The sequence below is a fragment of the Protomyctophum bolini genome (genome assembly GCF_963924005.1).
Source record: "Protomyctophum bolini genome assembly, chromosome: 16".
NCBI classification, from domain to species: domain Eukaryota; kingdom Metazoa; phylum Chordata; class Actinopteri; order Myctophiformes; family Myctophidae; genus Protomyctophum; species Protomyctophum bolini.
In genome coordinates, this window is record NC_137877.1 from 6,926,432 (window position 1) to 6,951,839 (window position 25,408).

General features: G+C 42.0%; 1 protein-coding gene across 1 annotated transcript; it reads right to left on the reverse strand.

Annotated features, from left to right (window-relative positions):
• Positions 1-454: 454 nt before the first annotated feature.
• kpna3 (karyopherin alpha 3 (importin alpha 4)) lies at positions 455-25,244 on the reverse strand. Its single transcript, XM_080785043.1, has 17 exons — positions 25,093-25,244; positions 20,777-20,821; positions 16,027-16,116; positions 12,327-12,356; positions 12,160-12,212; positions 11,676-11,771; positions 9,589-9,674; positions 8,936-9,022; positions 8,689-8,858; positions 6,607-6,651; positions 6,134-6,265; positions 5,885-6,013; positions 5,093-5,197; positions 4,536-4,607; positions 3,896-4,058; positions 3,506-3,600; positions 455-3,413 (listed from the first exon to the last, which is right to left on the reverse strand). The coding sequence occupies exons 1-17, from the start codon at positions 25,159-25,161 to the stop codon at positions 3,315-3,317; spliced, it is 1,566 nt and encodes a 521-aa protein (XP_080641169.1). The 5' UTR covers positions 25,162-25,244; the 3' UTR covers positions 455-3,314.
• Between the last annotated feature and the right edge of the window lie 164 nt (positions 25,245-25,408).

Below are 25,408 nucleotides of genomic sequence, written 5' to 3' on the forward strand. Positions count from 1 at the left end.
GTATATTATTAGTCTACTTCCCAGGTAGATAAAACAAGCCCTGTTACGATAAGTACAATTGTATATGGACATCAGGCCCCTCTCACAGCATTGAATGGCAGGGCTGGCATGGCCCTGTCACAGACAGCGGCCATGTGTGCAAATCTGTCAAAGGATGTAAAGATCTTTCCATCAGGACGATCAGATGTACAATTCAAATAAGCATAATTTCACAACAAATAGCCTACATGTTGGTAAACTTTCCCTGCAAAAATCAAAGTAGCCTAGTGATCTAGGATGCTATGCCATGGGTCCACATCTGTGTGCTTAAGAGAAAAAAGTGTCTCTCTCACTTGCAAAACAATAACCCATGCAAGTTTAAATGACTCTTTTCCACAATCACAAATTCACAATATATGCAGTTACAATTATTTTAGTACTGTGTGAATCACAACACTTAAAGCAGGGAGGATCCAACAGCTAAACAGCAAGTTTATTTTGGTTAGGCTCAGTAACACAGAGATCATGTCCTGAGGGCGAGATGAGATTAAATGATATCAAAATCCCCTGATTGAAAGGATATGGCAATGACAGTATGTGGTGTGCGTGAGTAATGGGTGGGATGAATGGTGTTACAATGGATGGATTACAATGTTCAGTGAATAATATGGGAGTAAATTACTCTGAACAGCAGAGAGCAGTATTGACAATTTCCTAATTCAAAGAAAGGGCGACATCATACTGTATGCACACCCTCCATTTGTAATATATTCACCAATTGCTCCAAGCACTTTGCTTCTGTTAGCATATCATTTTAAAACTTGTTTTCTGTAGAAATGAAAAACAAAAGGCACAATGAATTTCAACTCATTCTTGTCTTTAATATGCACAAGAGTTGAAAGCATCAATGAGCCACCTTAAAGAGAAGAATTCAATCTAAAATTTATAAAAAGATATAAACAATCAGAGGCCAAAACGCTGTCTGTTGCTTGTCTTCTATTTATCTCATTTAAAACAACTTTTCATTTAGCAAGTAAAAATCTTGCAACAAACATAAGCTTGTATCACTTTTAGATACAAGGCAAAGAAATTGTAAATCTTTAAAGTGGCTCGGTCTAGTCGGCTAGTTCATGACTGTACACCCTCTATAGTTTTTGTTCTCAGTATTAAACAGCTAGTCCCAAAAACAAGCCCCGGGGCTGCTTAGAACACACCCACCCGCTACGTTTAAACCCCCCGAAAACCGTGACCCGCTGCTCCGACCCCCTCTCAGTAGTTAGCAGCCAAACAAGAGGATCAACAAGTCTAACATGGCCGGCAGGGCTTTAGTTTAGATCAGAGCATTACACCTTGACCCTCAAACCCCTCAAGACCATTAGGGACTTGGGGACGGTACGAGTGAACATCCCGTCACCGCAGCTTGGGAAAAAAAAAAAAAAAAAGCCTCTTCTCCAATTCTTCAGCACATCATCACAATACATATGCATGTTAAAAAAAAAAAAAAAAAAAAAAATATTGCTTGAACACCCCCTCCCTCCCTCCCTCCCCAATAATCTTTGACAGTAAGAAGGTTATTGTTTTGCAGAGTCCAACCAATGACTGTCAGCTGCAGCAGCTTTGTACAGGCTTTTATGTAAATATATTCATATATTCATGAGACGGCAAAGAGAGATACACATCACATTTTGATTTTGTTGGTTTTTTTTGTACAACTATTCAGATTGGTGATGACGCACGTGCGACCTCTTCGTCAAAAAGTAGTAAAGTACTGTAAAGGTCAGTGGACCTCGACGACTCCTCCTCAGTAAGTGTAGTCTTCAGTGAGTATCGGTCCCTTTCTGCAGGCAGAGAGCACCAATAGACCTCTCAGACGTGTGCATAAGACTGAAGAAAACAAAAAAAATAAAAAATAAAATAAAAAATGGAACAAAAACGTCATGGAAGCTTCACAGCCTCAGCAGGAAGAAGCCAAAACTCTTGTTCATTAAAAAAAATATATATATAATATATTTATATTTTTAAGGGAGAATTTAAAAAAAAAAGAAATGAACTTGAAAATCAAAAAGTAATTTCTAAGCTTGACATTTCTTGTGTTAGACCCCATGCCGAGTTTCACATTGGTGGGGAACTCCAAGCTCGAGTGGTCACTTCCTGCAGGATGTGGCCGACCTTGCTGCAGAAATGTATGCCCCGTCGGAGGGGAGGGGGGGAGGCTACAGCTGACATGTTCCTCTTCTTTCAAGTCTCTGTGCCATAGATTCCTCCCATGACATGTTATCTACATCTGTAAAACAACCTGTTTATTTTACTCTGTTAAAGAGAAGAATTCGGACAATAGCGGTTGTATGTGTTGAAAGAAAAAAACGTGGCATTTCTCTTCACATTTTTTTTTTTTACACTTTTTTAAAAACATTAAAAGTATTAAGCATGGTAATTCGACCCAAGTCGCCCGCAGAAAAAAAGTGACGTCGTTTGAGTCAGGAGTCCCGTCAGTCATTCTTGCCACGGAAACCCTCTTTGCCTTCTCAGTGGCCCCGCCACCTGGGTGAGCCGTCCGTGGTGCTTCATGGCTTAGCTCTGGGATGAACTCTTTAAACTGGGCGAGAGGGTTATGGTGTGCCCGGCCACCAGGTATCTATGTGACTACCGTTAAGTGCATGTGTGTGTGTAACTGTATGTGACTGTGTGTGCTGTGCGCGCGTGTGGGGGGGTGACATAACACCAGGGGGGTCAATCCAGGGGAGGGAAAGAACCAAAATAAACCACAAAAGAAAAAACAGCAGTATTTCTTTCCCCAAAAGTGATATGATGGCTTCTAACAGAAGTATGCACACAAATTCTAGGTGTCAAACTATGTAAGAGAGTGTGTATTATATATATGTGTTCTGTGTTGAAGAAATGTGCTTGTGTTTTGTCTTCGTGGATAATGACATTTGGCAATCAAAAACAAACAAAAAGAACTGAACTTTGCCATGAAGGTTTCTCTCCCTTCTGTTTTTAATTTTGAGTGAAATCTGGACACTGGCAGAGACTACCGGCCATCTTCCCAACGCAGGTTGGCAGATACAAATGGTGTTTAAACGAATGACCAGGACTCCTGTGTAGGGTTGCCGTGTTTTGTGAAGGATGACCATTAAAGAAAAAAAAAAATTACACCCCTAAATGCAGAGGTGGGGTGGGTAAATCCTTCAATAGTGAGTTTTCCATGTTGAAAGTGAAGCTAGGTAAATCCTTCTGTACCAGGTTGCCAGGTTAGAGGAGAGGTGGATGAATGTCTGGGGTGATTACAGAGTACCCGTGCAGCTGGTTGAACCAAGTACATCCTGGTGTTTCTTTTAGAAATTAAACTCCTTGGTTTGCATGTTGGAAGCCGGATCAAAGTTGAAGGTCCCTCCTTGAGTGGCCTCTGGGATTAAACTTGGGTCTTCATCAATCTGAGAGGGAAATGACACATGACACATGAGGCCATTGTGGCATAACAACGGCTATTATGGAAGACCGTACATTTATAGCAGTCGATACTTACATCATCTCCTGAAAAGTACTGGTCAATAATCTCAAAGGCTAGTTTGTAGATGTCCTCGTTCTCGTGCTGCTGCAAATTCTCTATCTTCTCCAAACCTGAGCAGTAGAAAGATGACAGGACTCTCAGGGAATAGTACAATGGACACATTAAACCTGAGCAGTAGAAAGATGACAGGACTCTCAGGGAATAGGAATAGTACAATGGACACATTCTCCAAAAAAGGTAGGGAGGGGCAGATACGACTCCTCTGTAATTAAGTACCAACTAATGCAAATATAAAAACCTGATCGATAAATGACACAATTGATTGATTACAGGTGGGGGGAAAGCTGTAATACAGGGTAACTTAATTTGAGGAGGGCCATAACCCATGTTATGTCAGACACCAACCTCCACACTCCTCTATAATCTCAGCAATGGTGCTGGCTTCATCTCCAGCCATGATGAGGACATTCTTCAGACCATCCAGGACCACTTGTACCACCTGTGAGTCCTTCACCGACAGCAGGTTACAGAAAGGAGGGATAACATTCTGCTCCACGAGGAACTCAACCTGTGCACACACACACACACACACTTTATTGACAAGCACCACAAATACAACGGAATTTGACTTGGTGACGGTTCTCAGTGAAAAGCCCTTTTCCCCCCACATGCATTGTTAGAAAATTGTCACACACAATTCATCAGTGTGATATGGATAGCCATGATATGGATTAGCCGAAACGTCTGTCATTGATCCATCATGCAAGAATAAAATAAAATAAAACGCAGTCCATTTCTATAATGTGATTTGAACGGGTAACGCACCATAAGTCAGAGTGCGGTGGTCACAAGAACAGTAATCTAATGTATTATTACTTTAAATTCAGAATGGTGTTGGGTCTGAATAATATAAAATATCTAAATACTGAATCAAGAAACTTAAAAACTGTCTAGGGTGCTCACAAAAAGCGGAGCAGACGTCAAAATGACCCTAAACATGATATCCATTCAAGTTTATTCACATTGCAGCCAAACCATAGCTCACCTGGTCTTTCCTCCCACTGATGGTGAGGTTGCTGATGGCCCAGGCTGCCTCCTTCTGAGTGCCAAAGTCACCCTGTAGAGAGACGGGCTGTTATTATTAATCCAGTCTTTTATACACCACGGTGAACGTACACTGTAGGCAACATGCATGCCTTGGTTTTCGGGTCTCCATAAATACCTACATGTATCCCACAACAAATTTAGTTTGTGCAAAACCAGCTAGTAGACCCCTGTAATTTTAACATCAAACGAAGGGACACTAAAAAGCTCAACAAGCTGGTGAAGAAGACTAGACTTGTATTTGGAATTAAATATGAACAAATTGGAGGTTGCAGAGGGGAGGGTGAGGAGGAATCTGGAAGACATCCTGAGGAACTACCCCTCTAGCCAAACTCATCGGTTTATCCATCTCTGCAAACATACAATTCTAGAAACTAGTTCAAATCTTAAGCCTTCTCTACTTGACCACCAAGCTCAAATAATAGCCAGCAATAGGTGCAATTGCATTTGTTAAAGTGGAAAAAAAGGAAGAAAAAAAAAAACACCATCACCACAAACCTTGGCCAGTTGGTGGATTATCATGGGGATGAGTCCAGCATCGATCACAGCTTGGACCTGCTGTTGGTTGCCAGCTGTAATGTTGGACAGGAACCAGACGGCTTCCTACAAACAAGCCAATCAGACACATTCAAAACACAGCACTACAGAAAAAGCACACCAATCAGAGACAAGGTATATGAAAAGCACTTAAAAACGAGAAGGAAAATATTACTCCTGCCAACTACATAGAAGAACAGACCTTTAAAATGACAGTCACCCGTTACATTGGGATAGAATAAACTGACTTACCAGCTACTGCTGAAACTCTACATCTTAATTCATTTTAAATCACACACCTGCCTCTAAGGCATTAAACAACTGACACACTAGATAGAGAAATACCCAGCACAGAGTTTCCTCTAAGTTCCACAAAGGCTTTAACAAAATAACTGTGAGCCTAAACTGTGGCATTGGATGTGGTGTTCCTGAGGTGAAGGTTTCAGCAATATCATAGCATATGATATCATATATCAGCAGTGCTGACAATTTGCAAGTTTGACTAATGACAGCCGCACATGACTGACAAACAAATATTGGAGAAGGGAATTTGACGGAATCATAGAATACAACAAAATAAGGTGTTCTTGTAGGGCTGTCCCTTTTCATCGGGCCCATTTTATTTTGTGACCAGCTGTACTAATTATGCTGGTATGTGTCAAACGTCTGATAAACACCAAAAGTGGCCATACTAGAGGCCTCCATGTAATTCCTTTGTGTACCGAGATATCCGAGATGGTGGTGTAGTGATACCTTGTTGATCTTCTCCTTAGGGTGTGTGAGCAGGTTGGGGAAGTGTGAAAGGACATCACAGTTGAGCACCACCTGCGTCTGCTCGTCCGTTCCCGTTACAATGTTTCCCACAGCCCTCAGAGCAGCCGTCTGCAGAGTGCATACAGACAACGGGAAAACATTAAATTAAATACAAGGCTTCATTTGCTCTGTGGATAGTGTTAAAAATAGCATCATAGGAGAATTACAACAAAAAAAAACTAATCTGACCTGAACTTTGACTTCCTGGTGGCTGAGGAGAGGCACGAGGAACGGAACGACACCAGAATCGATGACCATCTGGATTTGCTCGTTGCCACCGTCCGTGAGATAGGACAAAGCCCACACAGTGTCTACCAAGATCTGATCAAAACACGCGCAGACTTTAATATCACATGCTACTAAGACTGTACAGCACATTTACAGCAGCAATCACGATACACAGCAGTGTTCAAACGATGGATGACACAGTTCTGTCTTATGACAGACAAACCGAGCAGAGGGGAGACAAGGTCATGGTTCCCCTCCGGCCCCATTAAAAAAGTTACAACACTCCTGGAAATAGTCAGTATGCATTCTTCTTGTCATCTCTCGGTCCGTGCACACAGAAATGAATTCCAAATAAAACTAATTTTAGACATGCATAACAAACACTTGTAATAGTGGCTGGCACAGCTGAAAAACATTATTTCTCAGATACTTACATTTATATCAGTGTGGTATATTAACACACAGAGGGCAGGGAGAATCTGTTGAGAGAGACAAAGAGAGACGATGAAGAGACACAAATAAAAGGAGTCGGGGTGCACAAAGCTGTCAGAAGCAGACTTCAGTTCAGACATAGCCTTCAGACATTTTATATTTCTTCCTGGGCGATGATGCTGGGTTGGCTGAAGTAAAAGATCCATGACTCAGCCTGAATTCAGAGATGCGAGTTAACTGAACCATCTGGCAGCCAATTCCCGGCCAGTGCACACTGCGCACACACACACACACCCCTGTGTATTCTATGCAGTTATCACTGCATTGAATACACGTTTTCAACAATGGCGATCATCTGTGTTCACTTGGAGCGCGCACAAGACAGTGCAGACATGTCGGGGGCATGGAAAGTAGTGGGGGGGAGACTAATATTTACTGCTCCGAGTGGGCTCTGTTGGCCGTCGCAACACTCGGCACGGCGACTCGCTTGGCAGTGCTTCACGTGGCTCAAGGCCATCAGAGACAGCACCGTTTCCATCATCATGGTCACGGTTATGGTCAAGGTAAAAAAAAAAAGCAAGCGCTCCCTAACGTGTCAGTAGTTTCACTTCCGTGTTTCCTAGTATGTCTGATTATCACATATTGGCTCTATTCCAAGGTTCTGATCACAGACATATTATTGATTATAGGCTGATAACATTTGAGCGGGTGCGCACGCTAGGGTTGGGATTCGGAACCGGGTCCATTTAAGACCCGGTTCCGACATTGCGGATCCGGAGCCGGTTCCATCGTTTTCGTATTAACGGTTCCCCAAACGGTTCTCATCAGTCGTCATTTAGCTCCGCTGTGTCTGTGCATGCATGCAAGCAGAGCCTGTGGTGACGTCACCCCACCTACATGAGAGAGTGGGGTCGGGGAGGATACGCCCACTGTTCTGTGCATTCAGCGACCGCCGCGGAGCGAGTGGGACAGTTACGAGATCTCCATAGTGTGGTTAACAGAGAGGGAAATGACTGAGGCTGAGCACGCAACGTGCAATAAATGCTATATGCTATAGTTCCCTGCAAAGGTTGTTGCAACTTGTAGGCTACCAGTTGCACCACGTCCACGAGTTCTCAAAATCAATATGTCTACACGAGTCCACAACTCACGAGAATAATCTACAGTAGGCACATCGCGTTTGAGAGCCATGCGGAAAGCCGTGCCTGCACTCCCCGCAGCTCCACCACAGCCGGCGGGGGACGAGGATGACGCAAGGCTCGTTCACTTTCCCCAGGCTAGTAACGTAATAGAAAATAAAAACTACTAAACTTCTACAGAGCTTTTCATTAGGCGTGTTGTAGCCTACAACTGTTGTTAATGGTGTTAATTTAGACCGCCAATGACTCGACGTCCTTCTGTCTGATATTATATGAATCACGTTAAATATCACTATCAATGCTTTTGATTTGTCTCTAAATTAATTGCGTGACTGTTGAGCCCAGCGTTTAGGTGCATATACCTCCATAGATTGATTACTTTATAAAGAGTTTGCAGAAAAAAGCACAGGAACGTAGCCTACAGTTCAATTTTTATAATCCAAGAAAGCACTATTTGTTTCCATTAGGGTAAGGGCCCAGGGGTCCTTCATATTAAATTAATCTGAACATTAAAGACAACATTTGTCACCACAACAATATCATTATTGCAATGTGTATGTACTGTATATTTACTATACAGTACAAATTGCAATATACAGTACAAATTGCAACAATGATATTGTTGTGGTGGCTAGCTGGTGGTGGTGAAATTAAAATAATAGTGCCACCTCATAATTGTAAAGAGCATTTTCAATAATTGAATTAATGAATTTGTGTTTATTATGTACTTGGTTAGGTTAGTTATAATATAAGCATAATCTATGTCAGAAAAAAAGGGGAAAAAATTATATTGGGATCCGTTAAGGGAACCGTTAGGAACCGGAACCGTTAAGAGGGATCCGGGAAGGATTCGGAACCGTTAAAATCCTAACGAATCCCAACCCTAGCGCACGCGCGCACACACACACACACACACACACACACACACACACACTATAGTCCTACCTCTTGTACAGTCTCCATGGGTGGTGGCGGGTCCTTGTTGCGGCAGAGATTGACGATGACCCAGGTGACGTTACGGAGGAAGGTGATGGGAATGGAGGGGTTGATGAAGGAGAGCAGGGGCTTGACCACACCCAGCGAGATGACATAATCCCTGCACTGAGGGCCGTCGCCTGGGCAGAAAACGGGGCATAACTTCAGCATCAGCCCATTGCAGTGAAAGGGGACACAGGAGGAGGGCAGCACTCACCTATAATGTTTCCTAAAGCCCATACGGCCTGTTCACAAACGTTCTGGTGGGGGGAGTGGAGCAGCCGCAGGAATAGTGGTACTGCATCTGGGTCGAGAGAGAGAGAGAGACAGAGAGAGAGAGAGAGACGGGTGCTATCAACACCAAACACAGCTAGAACATCGCAGTCTTCACACGCAATAAAGCAACATCTCATGATGGAAATTAAACATGATGCTTATCATACAGTATGTAGTATGTTGCTGCTGCTACACAAACAACCAGTTGAAGAAGTCACAGATTGAGGCTTAACCTTTGCATTTATGTAATTTCTGAGAGACAGTTTATTTTTTATGGAAGATGCTCCTAAACATATTGCTAGTTTGACCTCTTTAAATAATCTTCAATCTAACCACTCTTTGATCTAAACAGGACTTATTTTTTTATCAACTCCTTTTTCTTGTTTTGTGTTCGTTTCGTATTCACACACACACACACACACACACACACACACACACAGGCCATGACATTGTGCATGTGTAACTGCAAAAGCACGTTATAATTGTGCTTTATTGTGGCGAGGACAAATAAATAATAAGCTGGGTGGATGGCAGGGATATACAACAGACCGCAGGGATAACAGAAGAGAGTGAGAAAGCACAGGGTCAACTTACTGGATTTAACCACAGCCTGAGTCTGTGCCGACGTCCCAGAGGCAATGTTGGTCAGGGCCCAGGCTGCCTCAAACTGGAGGGACGGACTGGATGAGAAGGAAGGGAAAGGAAAGGCATGAACAGTGAAAAATATTAGACATTTTGCACGTTTTGTTTCTGGGAATAGAATTTCAATATATCTCGTCTTGAGGCAACCCTTTCCTTCCTACCGCATCTCCTTCTAAACATCAGTGACCACCCCCGTCGACACAATTCTGCCACTGGCTATTGGTTGTAACATGAATTTGAGTAAAATTATGCATATCCAACACCTTTTGTCAATTGAAACCTTTTTTTCCTCTAATGAAACATCTTGCCTTAATAAGATGAAAACCAAGCTTTACCATAGCAGTGAAACCCCGGCTGAAAAACAGGGTCTGTGGGTTTAAACATTGTAGCTGACCCCTCTGCATACCAGAGGGTCTGCAGCTGTGCTTAAGGGGGAACACAGTATCAAGTATGCTCGCGTTTCATTCTTGAGGTAATATGACAGATTAGGAACACAATGAAAATCACACAGACACATGAACTCAACTCTAGGTGGCAGTGTCATCTTACCGTTACTTTAAACGTCACTGTGGTATATGAGTGACACGAGGAATTGCAACAATAATTGCAATCTAAATGAAAACTTCAGTTCATCCGAGTTTCAATACAATGCCTTCAGCCTTTCTACCAGCTGATGATCTTGTGTAAGTACGTTTGTGAACATTCCTAAACTGAATACAATTGTATTTCTTCACAGAAAACATGCCCTGTTTCTTAGATTTCTGTAAATTAGGTATGGGACCTTGTTGGTCGAAACAAGGCAGTTTTAATTTAATAAAAGGCTTTCCTCATTTTTAACTTTGAGTGCCCGGATCCTCTCTTTTTATCCATGTCTTGATCCTGTTTTTGATCCGTGTAGCACCTTTTTATCATTATCACGTTTTGCTCCATTGAGAACCTGGTTAGTTCCTCTATTTTTCATCAAATATATAGTATTTGACCGAAATGCTAAAAAGCTAAATTGGCAGGTTCACAAGCTCACAACATATCACGATGTTGAACTTGTTGAACTTGTAAATCATCAATTTGAGAATTTGTCAATTTCCTAAAATACTAAATAAGGCATGATAAGAAGTGATTAAACAGGAAAAGACAACACTAACGTCATATCATAGTTGGCATAGTTTCATTATATAGATATTCCACTGTTACTTTCTTAGCTTACGCATGTTTCATGATAAATGTTTTATGTGATGTATTCCCATGCTTTTTTGTTCTTGCTTAATGTAAGTCGCTCTGGATTAAGAGCGTCTGCTAAATGCCTAAATTGTAAATTGTATCATGAAAGATATCAAAAATCGTAGACGATACTGATATAGCCATATTGCCCTATTGTAAACTGCATTAGCTTTCCTGGTCTTGGTTCATAATGTTATCAATATTATTACTGCCACCTACAAAACTATGTAAGCTCTCTCTGTGATGGCTGGCATGTCAGTCCACCGTCTACAATGCTATATTGGGCTCAATAATAACTTCCCAAAATTGCCCAGTGCCTCTTCTCTAATGTGACACCATCTGTCATGGGTCGCCATAGTAACATCCTTACAACTCCCCAAGTCATTCCAACCCCGATCGCACCTCCCCCTTCCCGAACACAAGGTCCTGGGAACAGGGGAACTCCGAGGGACAGGAATGTTGTCTTGTTGTATGTTGTGCCCCGAGGACCCCCTTGAAAACGAGTTGCTGCAACTCAAGGGGCTTGTCCTCTAGTGCAATTTCAAATAATGCTGTTTTATTGGGCTTGGACAGAAAAAGTCCAGTGACTTCTGTGCCCGGTGCGCTTGTGTTTGCCCGAGTGGACGCACACTCATGCAATGAACGTATAGTGTCGTACACTCAATGCAGTATCTATAATCTACATCGCATAGATTATTGCATCACAGACCATGGACTATATACACGCTCAAGTTGATGTGACAGTTGATAAATCACAGCTGTTCCCCGGATGAAGATGATAGTTGGGCCAAACTAAATGCTTGGAACTTAAGTGGACTTACTTATCGTCCCTCTCCAGACATTTGACTAGAATAGGTAGGATTCCAGACTTTATCAAGTCATCGATAGGGGGGTTTCTGTCACTGGAGAGCAGTTTTCTGAGAAAAGAGAAAAGAAAGAGAAACAAATGTTGAGTTCATCACATCATCAATCTATGTGAGTGAGCCAGAGTGAGTGAGTGAGTGAGTGAATGTGTGTATAAGAGTGAGTGAGTGAATGCGTGTATAAGAGTACTGTAAGTGCGTGCATGAGAGCATGTGTGATAAGAGTGAGTGAGCGAGTGAATGTGTGATAAGAGTGAGTGAGCGAGTGAATGTGTGATAAGAGTGAGTGAGCGAGTGAATGTGTGATAAGAGTGAGTGAGCGAGTGAATGTGTGATAAGAGTGAGTGAGTGAGCGAGTGAATGTGTGATAAGAGTGAGTGAGCGAGTGAATGTGTGATAAGAGTGAGTGAGAGTGAGTGAGTGTGTGCGAGTGCGTGCTGACCTGGCAGCCTGTACGGCACTGAGCTGGACAACTGCATTATCACTGGTGGCATTCTTCAGAGGATGAAATAAAATGACATGTCAGAATATTGCAAATAAATCAATATGCAGAAAAGGGCTCTGCATAGCTAGAAGATGCAACCATGGAAGCAGATAGTCGAGGCTTACCTGTAAGATGGCCTCAAGCGTAATATTTTGCTGCATGGGGAGAAATTGGAATAAATATTAGCACGGTAAAGAAATAATCATCACCATGTTTATTATTATGAAATCACCTCACCTGCTGACTAAAGGCCCCGACTGTGAAAGCATGACAAGGGAATGAGTCCTGTGAGCTCACACAGTCAGATCAATGCCATGATAATTTGTGGTGCAACAGTGAATCAAACGATTGATTTAATCAAATATAAAAATTGATTTTAAAAACATTCCAGATCTAGACAATAGACAATGTCGGACTACTCAGTTGAATTAGAATAGTTTTTTGTCGATTCCTCATTTTATCATTGAAAAAGTGCACTTTGATAATTTGGTTAATCAAAGAAGTAATCAATAGAATAGTCGCTAAGAGGTTAATTGATAGTTGCAGAGCTAATTTATCATTAAGACACATCATAGTGCACTGGCTTATAGCACAGGTCATCACTCATCAATTTCATTAAGCTAGTGAAAGGGCTTTCACTCAGACACGTCAGGGGGCTTTTAGAGTCAAGTACATTAAGCGGGTTTAACCACTGCACTCTGGACACCTCCATCAGTCTGGAAAGCAACTGGGGGACGGGCTTCTGGGATACCGGAGGAGACACTAAAATGACCTTCTGCACAAGACGGAGAACGCCGATCGCATTCTTTAGTGTAGAGAGTTTTCCAAACCTTTCCAGCTCAAGATCCAGAATTCAAACTTACAAAGCGTTTGAGCTTGTAATATATATATATATTTTGTATATTTTGTACTACATGTAGTTAATTCATAAATTCCACAAATCGCAGTCCAACCCAGTGTTGTTTTCGTCGACCAAAACTACGACGAAAAATGTTTCGTCGACTACCTTTTTCCACTGACGAAAACTAAATGGAAACTAAATGAAAACTAAGCTATGATGACTAAAACTAAGACTAAATATATCGACAATTTCGTCAACAAATTGACTAGTGACTAGTGGACAAGAGATCCAGTATAAGTCATTTTACACTTGGTTGCATGCTGAAAATAGCAGATCTACAAGCTCACAAGCTTGTAGATCTGATATTTTTCGACTATAATAATACATCTTAGTCGACTAAATCAACTGTAAATTTAGTCAACTATAATCCCATGACATTTAGTCAACAAAAACTAGACTAACACTAAAACATTCCAGGTGACTAAAACTAAATGAAAAACTATTCAAAAGACCGACTAAAACTAAAATCAAATTTTGCTGCCAAAACAACACAGGTCCAACCAGCTGCCTTCGTATTCGGCGTGTGTATTACTGATGCCCCAAAGGGTCATCTCTGAGTCAGATGGATCAGCAGTTCTCTGGAAATGGTGAGCGGCAGTTTACATTATGTAATGAAACCTTATGTAAAGTCGATGCAAAGGTGGGAATCGCCCGTGAATGAAGGGCATCATCACAACTACACACCACCAACTCAACCCTATGTTTGATAAACATTACATTAGCATAGAGGTCTTAACATTTATTGGCCGCCTAAGCCAATGGGAGTGCCTTTTAAGCCCTGAAAGGCCGCAACGGCGACCGAGGCTACAACGAGGAAGTGGAAACCTACTCCTCGGAAACAAACGCAAACAGCGGCCAGGAGGTTGTCACTTGTCACAGAGAAACTTTTAGTTAACCCATTCTGACCCGAGATCAGATTCATACGAGGTTTCCACTGGACACACACTGGTCTGATGAACCCATTCTGACCTGAGATCAGATTCTTAAAATGTCAGTCGTTCTTCGAATTGTTCAAAAATAGCAGACCTACAAGCTCGTATCGCGCCACTCGGTGGCGCGATATGAGCTTGTAGATCTGCTATTTTTCAATAGGTAAAGCATAACATGATGCTAACACCAAAATGGGTGCCCGGTCAGAATGGGTTAAATAAAAAAAGAATGGGGGGGGGGGAAAACAGGGGGGACAGATGCACAACGCATAATTACAATCCATGTCCGTTTCTAGACATGGTAACGGAGACAGCGCTTGTTTCACCTGACAAATATGACCATGTCATCATTTCTTGTTTTTAACTTAAGTTTAATTGATTGTGTTAGTCATCTCTCCCCTCTGCAGTGGCAATCCTGCTGATTGGGAAGGTGCTGCAGAAGTGCTGCAGAGGAGGAGCGGTGTTTGATTCAAGAGCAATCTTATATAAAAAGCAACTTGTTTGTGTATGAATGGGCGTCCGGAGAATCATGATAAATTGATGGAAAAAAACCTTCAGTAATGGTGGAAAAACGTTCAGTAATGGTGCTAAGTGTGAGTTAATTGAAGTGTGTGTTTTGGTAGATATTGGTTGGCCGCTGCAGTTCATTGGAGCCATGTGTGGAAGGCACACTGCGTTGCTGCCACTCAAGTGACTACTGGCCAATCACAGTGCATCTTTTACGGGACTTATCAATTAAATCCAAGGGAGCTTTATTGGCAGAGAAAACAAACGATTACTTTGCCTCCGATTGGCCTACCGAACGTTCCCTTCTGTGACGCATGCAGAATCTTGGCAAGCTTCCGCTCATGCTTCGCAAAGAATCTCTGGAAAAGCTTGCCTCCTCTGGAGAAGCACACGCCGCAGAGTGGAAGGAGGCCTTTATGTCTAATAACAGTCTGAGTGAGAGCTACCCAGGGCCCTTTGCAGTAAGGGCCAGCTTCTAGTCTGTTCCTTAGTGTTGTATTCAAGTTTATTTATGTTTGTGAAAACTGTTATTTTGGTCTTATTTTTTCGTCTTCGCAGAGGCTGCACTGTAATATAGTCTACACTGGGCTGCTGGTGTTGGAAAGTTGAATAAAAACCCTAAAGTGTATTCTTGGACTCTCTGGTTGTCTTTTTGGAGTCTTGAGCGTTCGGCCAACTATCACAAATTATTTTTGGCAAAAATATCTGGTGTAGACTATAGAGTGGAAAAACAGTGTACCGAGTACCGTTCAGGTCTGTTTTACTAAGTACAGTATATAGATGGTTTAAGTGGTGGAATAGTTATGTATACGTTTGCTACATTTTACAGTAGGAGATGTTGAATATGCACAGGACCAGCATGGCATTATGCAGTAATTACAGTATCTCCTTTCTGGCCAGATGAAGTAAATCATGCCTGGCTTGTAGACATAGCTGCTGCAATATTTGCACTAGAATAGAATGCTGGAATTATAATATGCAATTTCATCTTGAAAAGTCCCCTGCCAAATTAACTTAAAGGGACACTTCACCCTTTTTGCAAAAGAATATATGTTAATGACGATTAGGAGCTTTAGAACACTTTCCTGGGGGTCTTTATGTGTGTAATATGTGGTTTTAGATATTTTAGATTGTAGCAGTGAGCCTGTTGTCTCTGATGTCATGGACACTGGGCTCACTTCCTTCCTGGACTACATGTTGTCTCAGTAAGACAGCTCTCCCCCCTATCCACAAGGAGGAGCAGTGCACCAAAGAATTATGGGAATTGTAGTCCAGGAAGGTAGTGAGACCAGTGTCCATGACATCAGAGACAACAGGCTCACTGCTACAATCTAAAATATCTAAAACCACATATTACACACATAAATACCCCTAGGAAAGTAATCTAAAGCTTCTAAACGTCATTAACATATATTTTTTTGCAAAAAGGGTGAAGTGTCCCTTTAATGTCCCTTCATTTTCAATGGCAACGCTCAAATTGACACTTACTCCTTTGAAGTCTGAGTCGACATCAGAGTCCTCCAGACTCTCCTCTTGTGGGACGTTTCGTTTTTTCAATAGATGTTCGTCTCGTTTGTTCTGAAAAGACAAGGACACAGAGAGAGAACACAGTCGGAGATGAAAAGCTGTATTAACCCATTCTGACCTGAGATCAGATTCATAACGAGGTTTCCACTGGACACACACTGGTCTGATTAACCCATTCTGACCTGAGATCAGATTCTAAAAATGTCAGTCGTTCTTCGAATTTTTTAAAAATAGCAGACCTACAAGCTCGTAGCGCGCCACTCGGTGGCGCGCTATGAGCTTGTAGATCTGCTATTTTTCAATATCTAAAGCATAACATGATGCCAACACCAAAATGGGTGCCAGGTCAGAATGGGTTAATGCATTCATGAATTCCTTCAGAAACAACAGCAACTACAACTGCTTAGAACCAACTTGAACAACATTTCACAGAACCAAGCTTCCACCACCAAGTATAGCTAAGAATGAATTGTTGCCCAACTTTAAATGCGTTAAGCTTCCAAGAATCCAGCTCACGCGGCCGTAAACAACACAAACTAACTCGGATAGATATCTACATGCTGGCTCTGTAAATGAGCACGCTCGCTCACACAAATCAGCAGAGGAGAAATATAAAGGGGGGGAACACGTAGGCACAGTTGATAAAACACATCTGATTCACGCGCACACAAACACACCGGCAACAGTTCACAGGCCAAATGAGTCAGTGGTAGGACGAGGAGGAGGAGATCCCCTTGGCCTACATTCCAGTGTGTCGTGCTGACGTGCGTCACCGATGACTAAACGCGGGCAGCGCAATGCTTCTCTCTCTATGCTCCGTTCAGGCAGAATGGAATGTGCTGGACCGAGGACCAACTCAGCACTAAACAGCACTGACGCTCTCCCTCTCTTAATGCCCCCGCGTCCCCGACTGTCCCGAGCGCCAGCCCTCCCCGACTCCACTCCACTCAAACCTCTGATGTTGCTCTACACTAGTCCTTACCCGTTCCAATATAGGATCACCAAATGATGTAGTGTGGGTAAGATGCAATATGCCGTCAGACTCACAGAGTGACACACACACAGGCACATATTATTTGACCCGGGCTGGCTCGTGTGTTCCGACACACAAGCACGTGCGAGCCGTCGCTGCACACTCGCTCGCAACCTGTCAGTGGACGTCACACAACCGTGCGCTCGACCCACCATTGCGGTTGCGCGCACACACACACACACACGCACGACACACCTATGTCCTGCACATGTGCGCTCGAGCCGTCGTTGCACGCTCCATAAGGTAATGGTCAATGTGTGTGTGTGTGTGAAAATGCAGAGACAATGGCCTGGTGTGGTGACAGTTCTTCAAACAGACAGACAGAATTAGGGTGCGTTCGGATTAGGCCTGTCAAAAAAAATCGATTCGAGTTAGAATCGCGATTCTAATGCCGTCCGATTCAGAATCGATTCTCATTTTCCAAAAATCGATTTTTCTAAATAAAATAAAAAGTACTACCAGCTAAGCTAAGCCTGCCAATTGTATTTATTTTACACCTGTTTTAATACTAATGTATTGTTCTGGTATTGAGTGAGAAGAGATTTTGTAACTTTTGTACTGGTTCAAATTTGTGCAAGCTAAATCAATGAGACACTTACTCTTGGATTTAATCTTTGTGTGTTTAAATCATTCAGTTGATAAAACCTTTACAATTATACAAGCTTTTTACTAAATGTACTCTGCTTTCATGCCAGAAGACTCCAGTCTTCTGGCATGAAAGCAGAGTACATTTAGTAAAAAAAAAATACTTTAGTAAAATTAGTAAAATTCTATTTAATTGTTTTTAATTTAAAAAAAAAACTGCTTTAGAATCGAAAAAAATCTTTTTTGAATCGAGAATCGGAAAAATCGAAAAGATCGTTTTTGAATCGAATCGTCACCCCAAGAATCGGAATCGAATCGAATCGTGGGACACCTAAAGATTCGCAGCCCTAGTTCGGATAGAGGCACACTGAGGCACAGTAATAGGCGAGTGTGCTCCTGGTGCGCATTTGCGAACGCACCCAGACTTTCCTTAAGTTATATGTTAGATAGATTGTGGACCTACCTAGTACAGATGGAGGGCATGACTTCAAAGTGTCATCTACATACGTGTTTAGCAAATGTGTGAATCATCCCCAGGTCTATTGTCATAATTCTAAAATGATTACTCAAAACGGCTACATGTTTTGTGTTATCATTTACTGAAATTACTGAACAGCTTTACTAAAAACAGCTGATTGTGGCGACTTGTGATATCATTAAAAAAAAAACAATAGACCCGATACGATACAAATACAATTTCCTTGAACAAAAGGAGACTCTCTAGTCTAATTTTATATACATTTTTGGAGGCTGCTGTGCTCTGTCTCTTCAGTTTAAGACAACTTACTCTGTCCTTGACTCGAAAATTGTCGCATCAGACAGCCACTGACATATATACAATGCAAACTACCTACACCTCAAAAAATTATAATATAATTATATATATATATATATAAACCTAACCTTAACCCATGTCTAAGCAATGACTAGTCTAAACTAAGTATGCACCCCATATATAAGTGGTTCAGTAAAGTTATAGTTCGGGTGCAGTACTTAGTTTGGACAGTTTTTGGTTTAGACTAGTCATTGGTTAGACCAGTCATTAGTCCTACAACTACAATATATCTCAAACCCTCCCCCTAAACCTAACCTCCCACGGGGCAGCACACCTAAACCTAACCCATATCTAACCAATGACTAGTCTAAACTAAGTATGCACCCCGTCCCCTATAGTTCCATCAAGTAGTAACATCAGAATGAGCAGGGGACGTGATCTAAGTGATTTTTTAGCGTGGTATGATGGTTAACGCTATACAGGGTGGTTCCGGCATCTCAGTAAGTACACTACCGCACTGGATCTCAACGTGGGGTCTGGGGGGACCCGGTGGGGACCCCGGCCTCAGGTGTCACGAGCTAAATGAATGTTAGTTATCAAGCAAATTGACACCGTCTGTAAACTCAGACTGTACAAACAGAACCAACCATTCTGTGCACAGTCTAGATTGGGGTCCCCGTGATGACTCCGTCCCAGAGATGAATAGAAATGCATAAAATTAAGGTCCGGGGTCATTATGAATGTCATTGAAATTAAAAAGGTTTATAATCACAGCTGTACACTACAGTGTGTGCCGTCTGTGTAGAGTTTACTGTGCGTTGTGTTTTTAACCTTGCACTGTGTACAGCACTTTGTTACCTTGTTTTGAAAGGTGCTATATAAATAAAGTTCATCATTATCATTCATTACTGAGAATAAATAAAGCACCATCCAGTCGCCCTCTTAATGAGAGTGCGACTAAATGGTGACAATATAAACTGCATGGTGGCAATATGTGTGACCTAACTCAGATGGCCACTGAGTGGATAAAACGTAAGTACAGTTTGACTTGGCAGCAGTGAAAGAGGTAGACACTAGACATCGACCTATGACTTGGCAGCAGTGAAAGAGGTAGACATGGACCTATGACTTGGCAGAAGTGAAAGAGGTAGGCCTACATCTTGACCTGCAACTTATCTCTGGCACGGACTCCAAGTCAGACCCAGGGAATACCCTCATCTACCACTGTCTCCCCATGCTTGCCCTCTCGCGAACCACTCTTCACTGACACTAATAAAAGCCTTCCGAAATGGAGAACAAAATGACTCAGCAAAAAGTAAATAGACATCATGTGGGTCCATTTTCCCTACAGAGAGAGTATGCATTTGTTTTTACGTCCAGATACCCCCTATGGACGGGAGGCGGCCTTTTTTCCCCGACAGCATTCTAGCCGACGGGGCAACGATCCGATCCGCAGCGGGGGGCCCCGGGGGACATTCGCTGCGATGCGAAAAAGCGATGGTCCGACATGCGCTGCTCCCGTGCTTGCGGTTAGAGTTAGGTTAGGATTGAGGTTTCGGATCAATATGCTGTCGGAAAAAAGACCTGCACCCCTATGGACAGGCTTCAGACGCACCTCCTCAGTGGGGAGTCTTTAACACCAGACAATGGTTTGAAAAAAGGTGTTGGATTGTGCCCTTTTTTTTTTTTTTACATCAGGGACCAACTTCAACGTGTCATGCATGGCATCAACTTAGTAATAACATCATAGAGGCTAAAACACTTCTCCAATACCTGATTGCACAAAACAAATGGTGTTTACGCTTCAAGATCCCAGCCAGCTTTATTCCAGAGTTCTAGACACAGCTGTAATAAAGTAGACTTGTAGGAGTACGTTTTAAAGTATTGGAGAGACTGGCTTCCAGCTTTGGGGGACTAGCTTGTAATGTGTATACAAATGCGCAATGTGCAATTTGTGTAATATATATATATATATATAGACAAACAAAGATCATAAACAAGATGTGTGGCCAAATAAGAGTTTCTACTGATTCTGTCCTTTTCATTTCTTGCACGTTTCAGTAAGACAATTTTCAGAAAATATAAAAATCTATTAAGAATATGACACGTTTCTTTCTACAATAACATCCATGTTGGTTGCAATGGCTGAAAATGTCTTCCCAAAAATAATGGCACGACATGCGTTTGTGTGCCTGTGTCTACATGGGATTCGTCACATGTGGCGTGTAAGATATATTATAGTTTTGTCATCTCTTTTTACTTGCATCAAGTAAGTCACCACCATTTGATACTCAAATTATATTCTGATGGGTTCTCACCTTTCTCAGCTCGACTGTTACTTCATTTCGATGTCTTCGCATAGTCTGTAACATAGGAACACAAAAGAGAGAAACAAATTAAACAACTTTGTTTTTTTAAGCAATAACATGAGAATTGAGAGTTCTTTTCTTTTGTCATTGCTATGACAGTGATACTAGAAGTGCTCCGATCAGGTCTTTGTTTTTCTCACGATCGGCCGATACCAATCATGTGCATAAAATGGAAAATTTGAATATTTTCAAAATTATTATTTGTCAAAACGCATGTGAAAACTGTTCCTGTGTTTGTGGGGAGGAAGGGGGTAATGTTTAGGCCTGTCACAAAACGATATTATACTATATATCTGATTGACTTTTATACCATTTAAAATGGTATAAAAGATCGGTTTATCCAGATCGGATAAATTGCCGATCCCCCATCAAGTGCTACGGTTATGAATGAGGCATTTGCACAAATGCATTAGTGCAATATATCATCACAGAACAATAAAGAACACCCTCTCGTGTTACATTTGGATTATACAACAGTTTCCTTCCATTAACAATATTCAACAAAAACATTCTAAAAATCATATATTTAATGGTGGAAACTAGAGTTTGTAAAGCACTAGTTCCTTGTACACTCAAGACTAACAAAGCAACGAAAGATTACTAGACAGATAAACATCTCCCTTACTTTAATGAAACAGTGATGAGGCATATTAAGTTTGAGGTGCGCTTTTATCTTTATTGTAGCAATACGGGAGAGCCTATTTCAACCAATGAAAATGCATGTTGTATAAAAGCTTGCATAGCAGGAACAAGGACCCCAACTAAACATTTCTGTATCAACTAGATTATCATAATTACTTTGAGCTAACGTACATGAGCTCTTGAAAACTCCCTCCCATTGCCTGTCACCTGCCTCTAAACCACTGTTTCCCTCAACTTAATATGACCCAAAGTTGTATAAGAGCCACACATTCCAACTATGACATGACTGTCAGAACCCTTGTGTTTTTCAAGTTGTTCTTCCCAAGAACCTGTTCTTGGGAAAATAAAATATCGCCAAGTACTGAAGGCAGTGTAAGCATTACCCAGAAAGAATAGACAACATGCAAGTTCACTGCTGATTTCGACCTGGTTTATAAACAAAAGTATTAACCATTATGTAGTACCGGACGGTATCTTACAAAATACATTACCAACTTGCATAAATATCACAATCACCACTACTTCCCTTCTCCCAAAATAGATCACAGCAAGTGTGAGTGTAAGAAATCAATGAGTCTGTTGGTACATGGATTGAATATAAATAGCACAAGCATGAAAAGGTAAACCTGCTTTGGCTATATGGTGCGTTCACCCATTTGTTTACAGTCCGTCCAGAACAGTTTGAGATGGTCTCAGTCGGATCTTGTGACTGTTTTCAGCGGTTCATATTGCCTTCCTAAATAGCCTCTTACGTAATCTGGGCCAGTCATAACTAACTCCGGAGGCTGAGGAGTGTAGAGAGAGGTGTCTCCCCAGCCATGAGGCACCACAGAAGAACACAGTCATGCCATATGACTGAAGATAACAAAGACTGACCAAAGGCCCCTTCTCCAAATGCAGATTATAGGCTAGTATGACTGTCAAACCGTAAATTAGGGTAGCAGGGTACTTTGTCTTTGACTGATGTAAACTAGACCGAAGTGTTTGACATTTGTTGCTGTACCCATGTATGGACTGACAATTGTCCAATCCTGAATCTAGAAAGTCCAATCACCAACAGACAGGTGACACTTCAATGCCAAATGATTTGTGTAATCTCACTCTTAATGATACACGACTGACGTAACAGAATAACAGTATTATTAATGCAGAATGATTCATCGCTAAGCCTTTGCCAGCTAGACTGAACCAACTAGGCGAAATTCCATTGTGGAAATGTCTGTGCTATTGTCTGTTTTTATGATCTCCACTTTGGAAAACTTAAATTCACGCATAGGCTCTTGAGAAACCCCAAGCCAGACCCCCCCCCACCACCACCCCACAGTCGCCTGAAATAGCATCAGGAATGCATTTGGCTATGTTTGTCTGTCATAGTAGTAGCCATGTGCTTGTTGTGTCACACTGGTGTGTTTCAAAACAACAAACAGTGGGTCAGTTGGGTCAAGGGTTGCCCGCCAGGTAAATAAAACTGTTGTAAAAGGTGGAGTTTGCCTTCAGGTTGCCCTACTGGCAAGTGCTTGTTTGAGAGGAGACACAACTGTCTATAAACAGTACACAACATGAGATTTCTGTCTAAACACTTGAACGTGGTCAGACTCAGAGCGCTCCGTTTTCTGGTCTGTGGAATGTAAAATAAGAGCATGGTTTACCCATCGTGTGCTGTTTTCACTGTTGCTAGTGCTACACTTAAAAAATATAAAACAAGTTGAAGTGAAGTTGTGAACCCATAGTCATATTCATAGCTAAGCCATGTAGTTTTTTGCATAATAAATGAGATAGGACACTTTTATCGCACAGCCCCCGAAAGTATTTTAAAAATGAGTTAAACAGTCCCCTTAACCACCTACATTTGAAATAAATGTAACAAGACAGATACATTGGCATATGAACACGAACGTAATGGTCAAAGTATGCTAAAGGTGTCACTGTCACTAGGAATGTCATGTACAGTTCAGCTGTGCCGTTTGCCTAATAACGAGACTCGGGTCAGACAGTGTGGGTGCATATAGATCTGCCTGTGTGAGACACAAGTCTACCCGTTTGAATTTCACAAGTTCCAAAGCCATTCATGTTTCGCCTGTCAACATTTGTCATTATGTTCCAATGTCTTACCATTAGTTGAACAATACCGTCTAGTATAGATTGCAACATTTATCAGCCAGGCCTGATCATGAGAAGATTGTAGTAGCCAGCCACAGTAGTTGACTGTCAACTACTACAACTTTGATTGATTGAAGTATTTATTAACAGTTTGCAGAATTACAGTACATTTCAAGCACAACTCAATACAAAAAAAACTGTTAACTGTAAGTAGACGACCCAATAAAGCACTACACTTGTTTACAAGAGGGTCAACCTTGTTCAATTCATCATAAGGTGTTGCTATTAATGCTGCGATACACGTTACAGACCTAAAATAGCTAAATGTGACTTCGTGACTGACTGGGATTGGCGGCACGTTTGATGGACAGCCGTTACATCCGCATACATCGCAACATCATAGCCAGTCCAGCCCAGACACATTGTTTCTATCTTAGCTGACAGCTTGCTTTGCTAATGTAGCGGCTCTCTGACCTACAGTAAAGATACCAGGGATAGTTCAGTGACGTCATAACCAATCAGAGCGTGTAGGCCCCCCGCCGCCATTTCAGTCTTATCTTATGAATGTGTAGTAATACTTCGCCGATCGGCAGAAAAATGACGTATTTGCACTTTTCAATTGAAAATGTGTGTTTTCTGTCAGGGGGACAAATGGTCGTTCTAAAAAACACTCGATAACGACGAGGTTTTGCGCTTGGGAAGTGTATATTTGTATGTCTCTAAAATGTTGTAATGAATCGAACAAGGTGGACCCTCTTGTAAACAACTGCTTATCGGGTCGTCCACTCACAGTTAACAATTTATTTGTATTGAGTTGTTCTTGAGATGTACTGTAATTCTGCAAACTGTTAATAAATACTTCAAACAAGCGTCCTGAAGCACTTCCGCTAGCCGGCGTTTTAGTTGTGACATCAACGTCGGATCCTTGGCAGCAGCCAGGCTCCGACTAGCTCATCTGATTTGCTATTGCTAACAAGGAGGGGCTATGTTGTGTGTTAGATCTGGATATTATGAACCAAACAGTTCATCGTGATATAATTCAGTGAAAACGCAACGTTGAATCAACATAACAAACGTCATTGAATCGTGTTCGTTAACATTAGCTATAGCTAATGTAAAACATCCAGGAGATAGAGCAGGGCCCTGCCAGCCTCCCGCTTTTAATGCGCTGCTAGCTAGCAGTGACATATCCCTGTCACTTAATTCCGTCGACAATTCGTTTTTCGGTGTCAGTTTTAAGCGTTAAATAACGACCGGCCGACCTAACGGCAGCGACGAGGGTGTAGCTAAGTAAACTGCCATGCCACCGTGACAAGTATAACACAACATTAAGGTTATAGATAGGCCAATGGCGACTTTTTGGCACCCGCGATAGCTAGCTAGCATTAGCCTAAAGAGTTGAGTGGTAAGCTGCAGCCAGCCGGGGCCAGGATAGGATCCCCCGGCGAGGCCCAAGACTGAAGCTTTACATCTAAAAAGAAACAGAGCTTGATGGTCACCATCATGTTTACAGTCCGACTCACCTCGACATCGCGTCCCTTGTTTTTGAAGCTCTTGATGCGGTGGTTTTCCAAGCCGGCGTTTTCTGCCATGGCTGTATATGGTTTAGCTGTTATTAAAGTCCGGCTTTAGGAATCCACCGTGAAAGACTGTGCTCCTCTGCTTGCTGCCTGGCTCCAGGAAGGGGGCGGAAGACGTAACACACATCGCAGAGGGAGAGGCGGAGCCAGTCTCCATACCTCCTCCAATTGTCCTGATTTTTCACGGGATCCTGGTCGACGCATTCATAATTTCATAATACATGAAATTTCACAAGCTTAGGTTTGACAGGTGGCTCTT

Excerpts from the sequence above, each read along its gene's own strand:
- kpna3 (XM_080785043.1), bottom strand. The coding sequence starts at position 25,161 with ATGGCAGAAAACGCCGGCTTGGAAAACCACCGCATCAAGAGCTTCAAA. Across the intron at positions 6,652-8,688 it reads CCATGGAGACTGTACAAGAG|ATTCTCCCTGCCCTCTGTGT; the intron begins GTAGGACTATAG and ends CTCTCTCAACAG. Across the intron at positions 5,198-5,884 it reads CTAAGGAGAAGATCAACAAG|GAAGCCGTCTGGTTCCTGTC; the intron begins GTATCACTACAC and ends GCTTGTTTGTAG.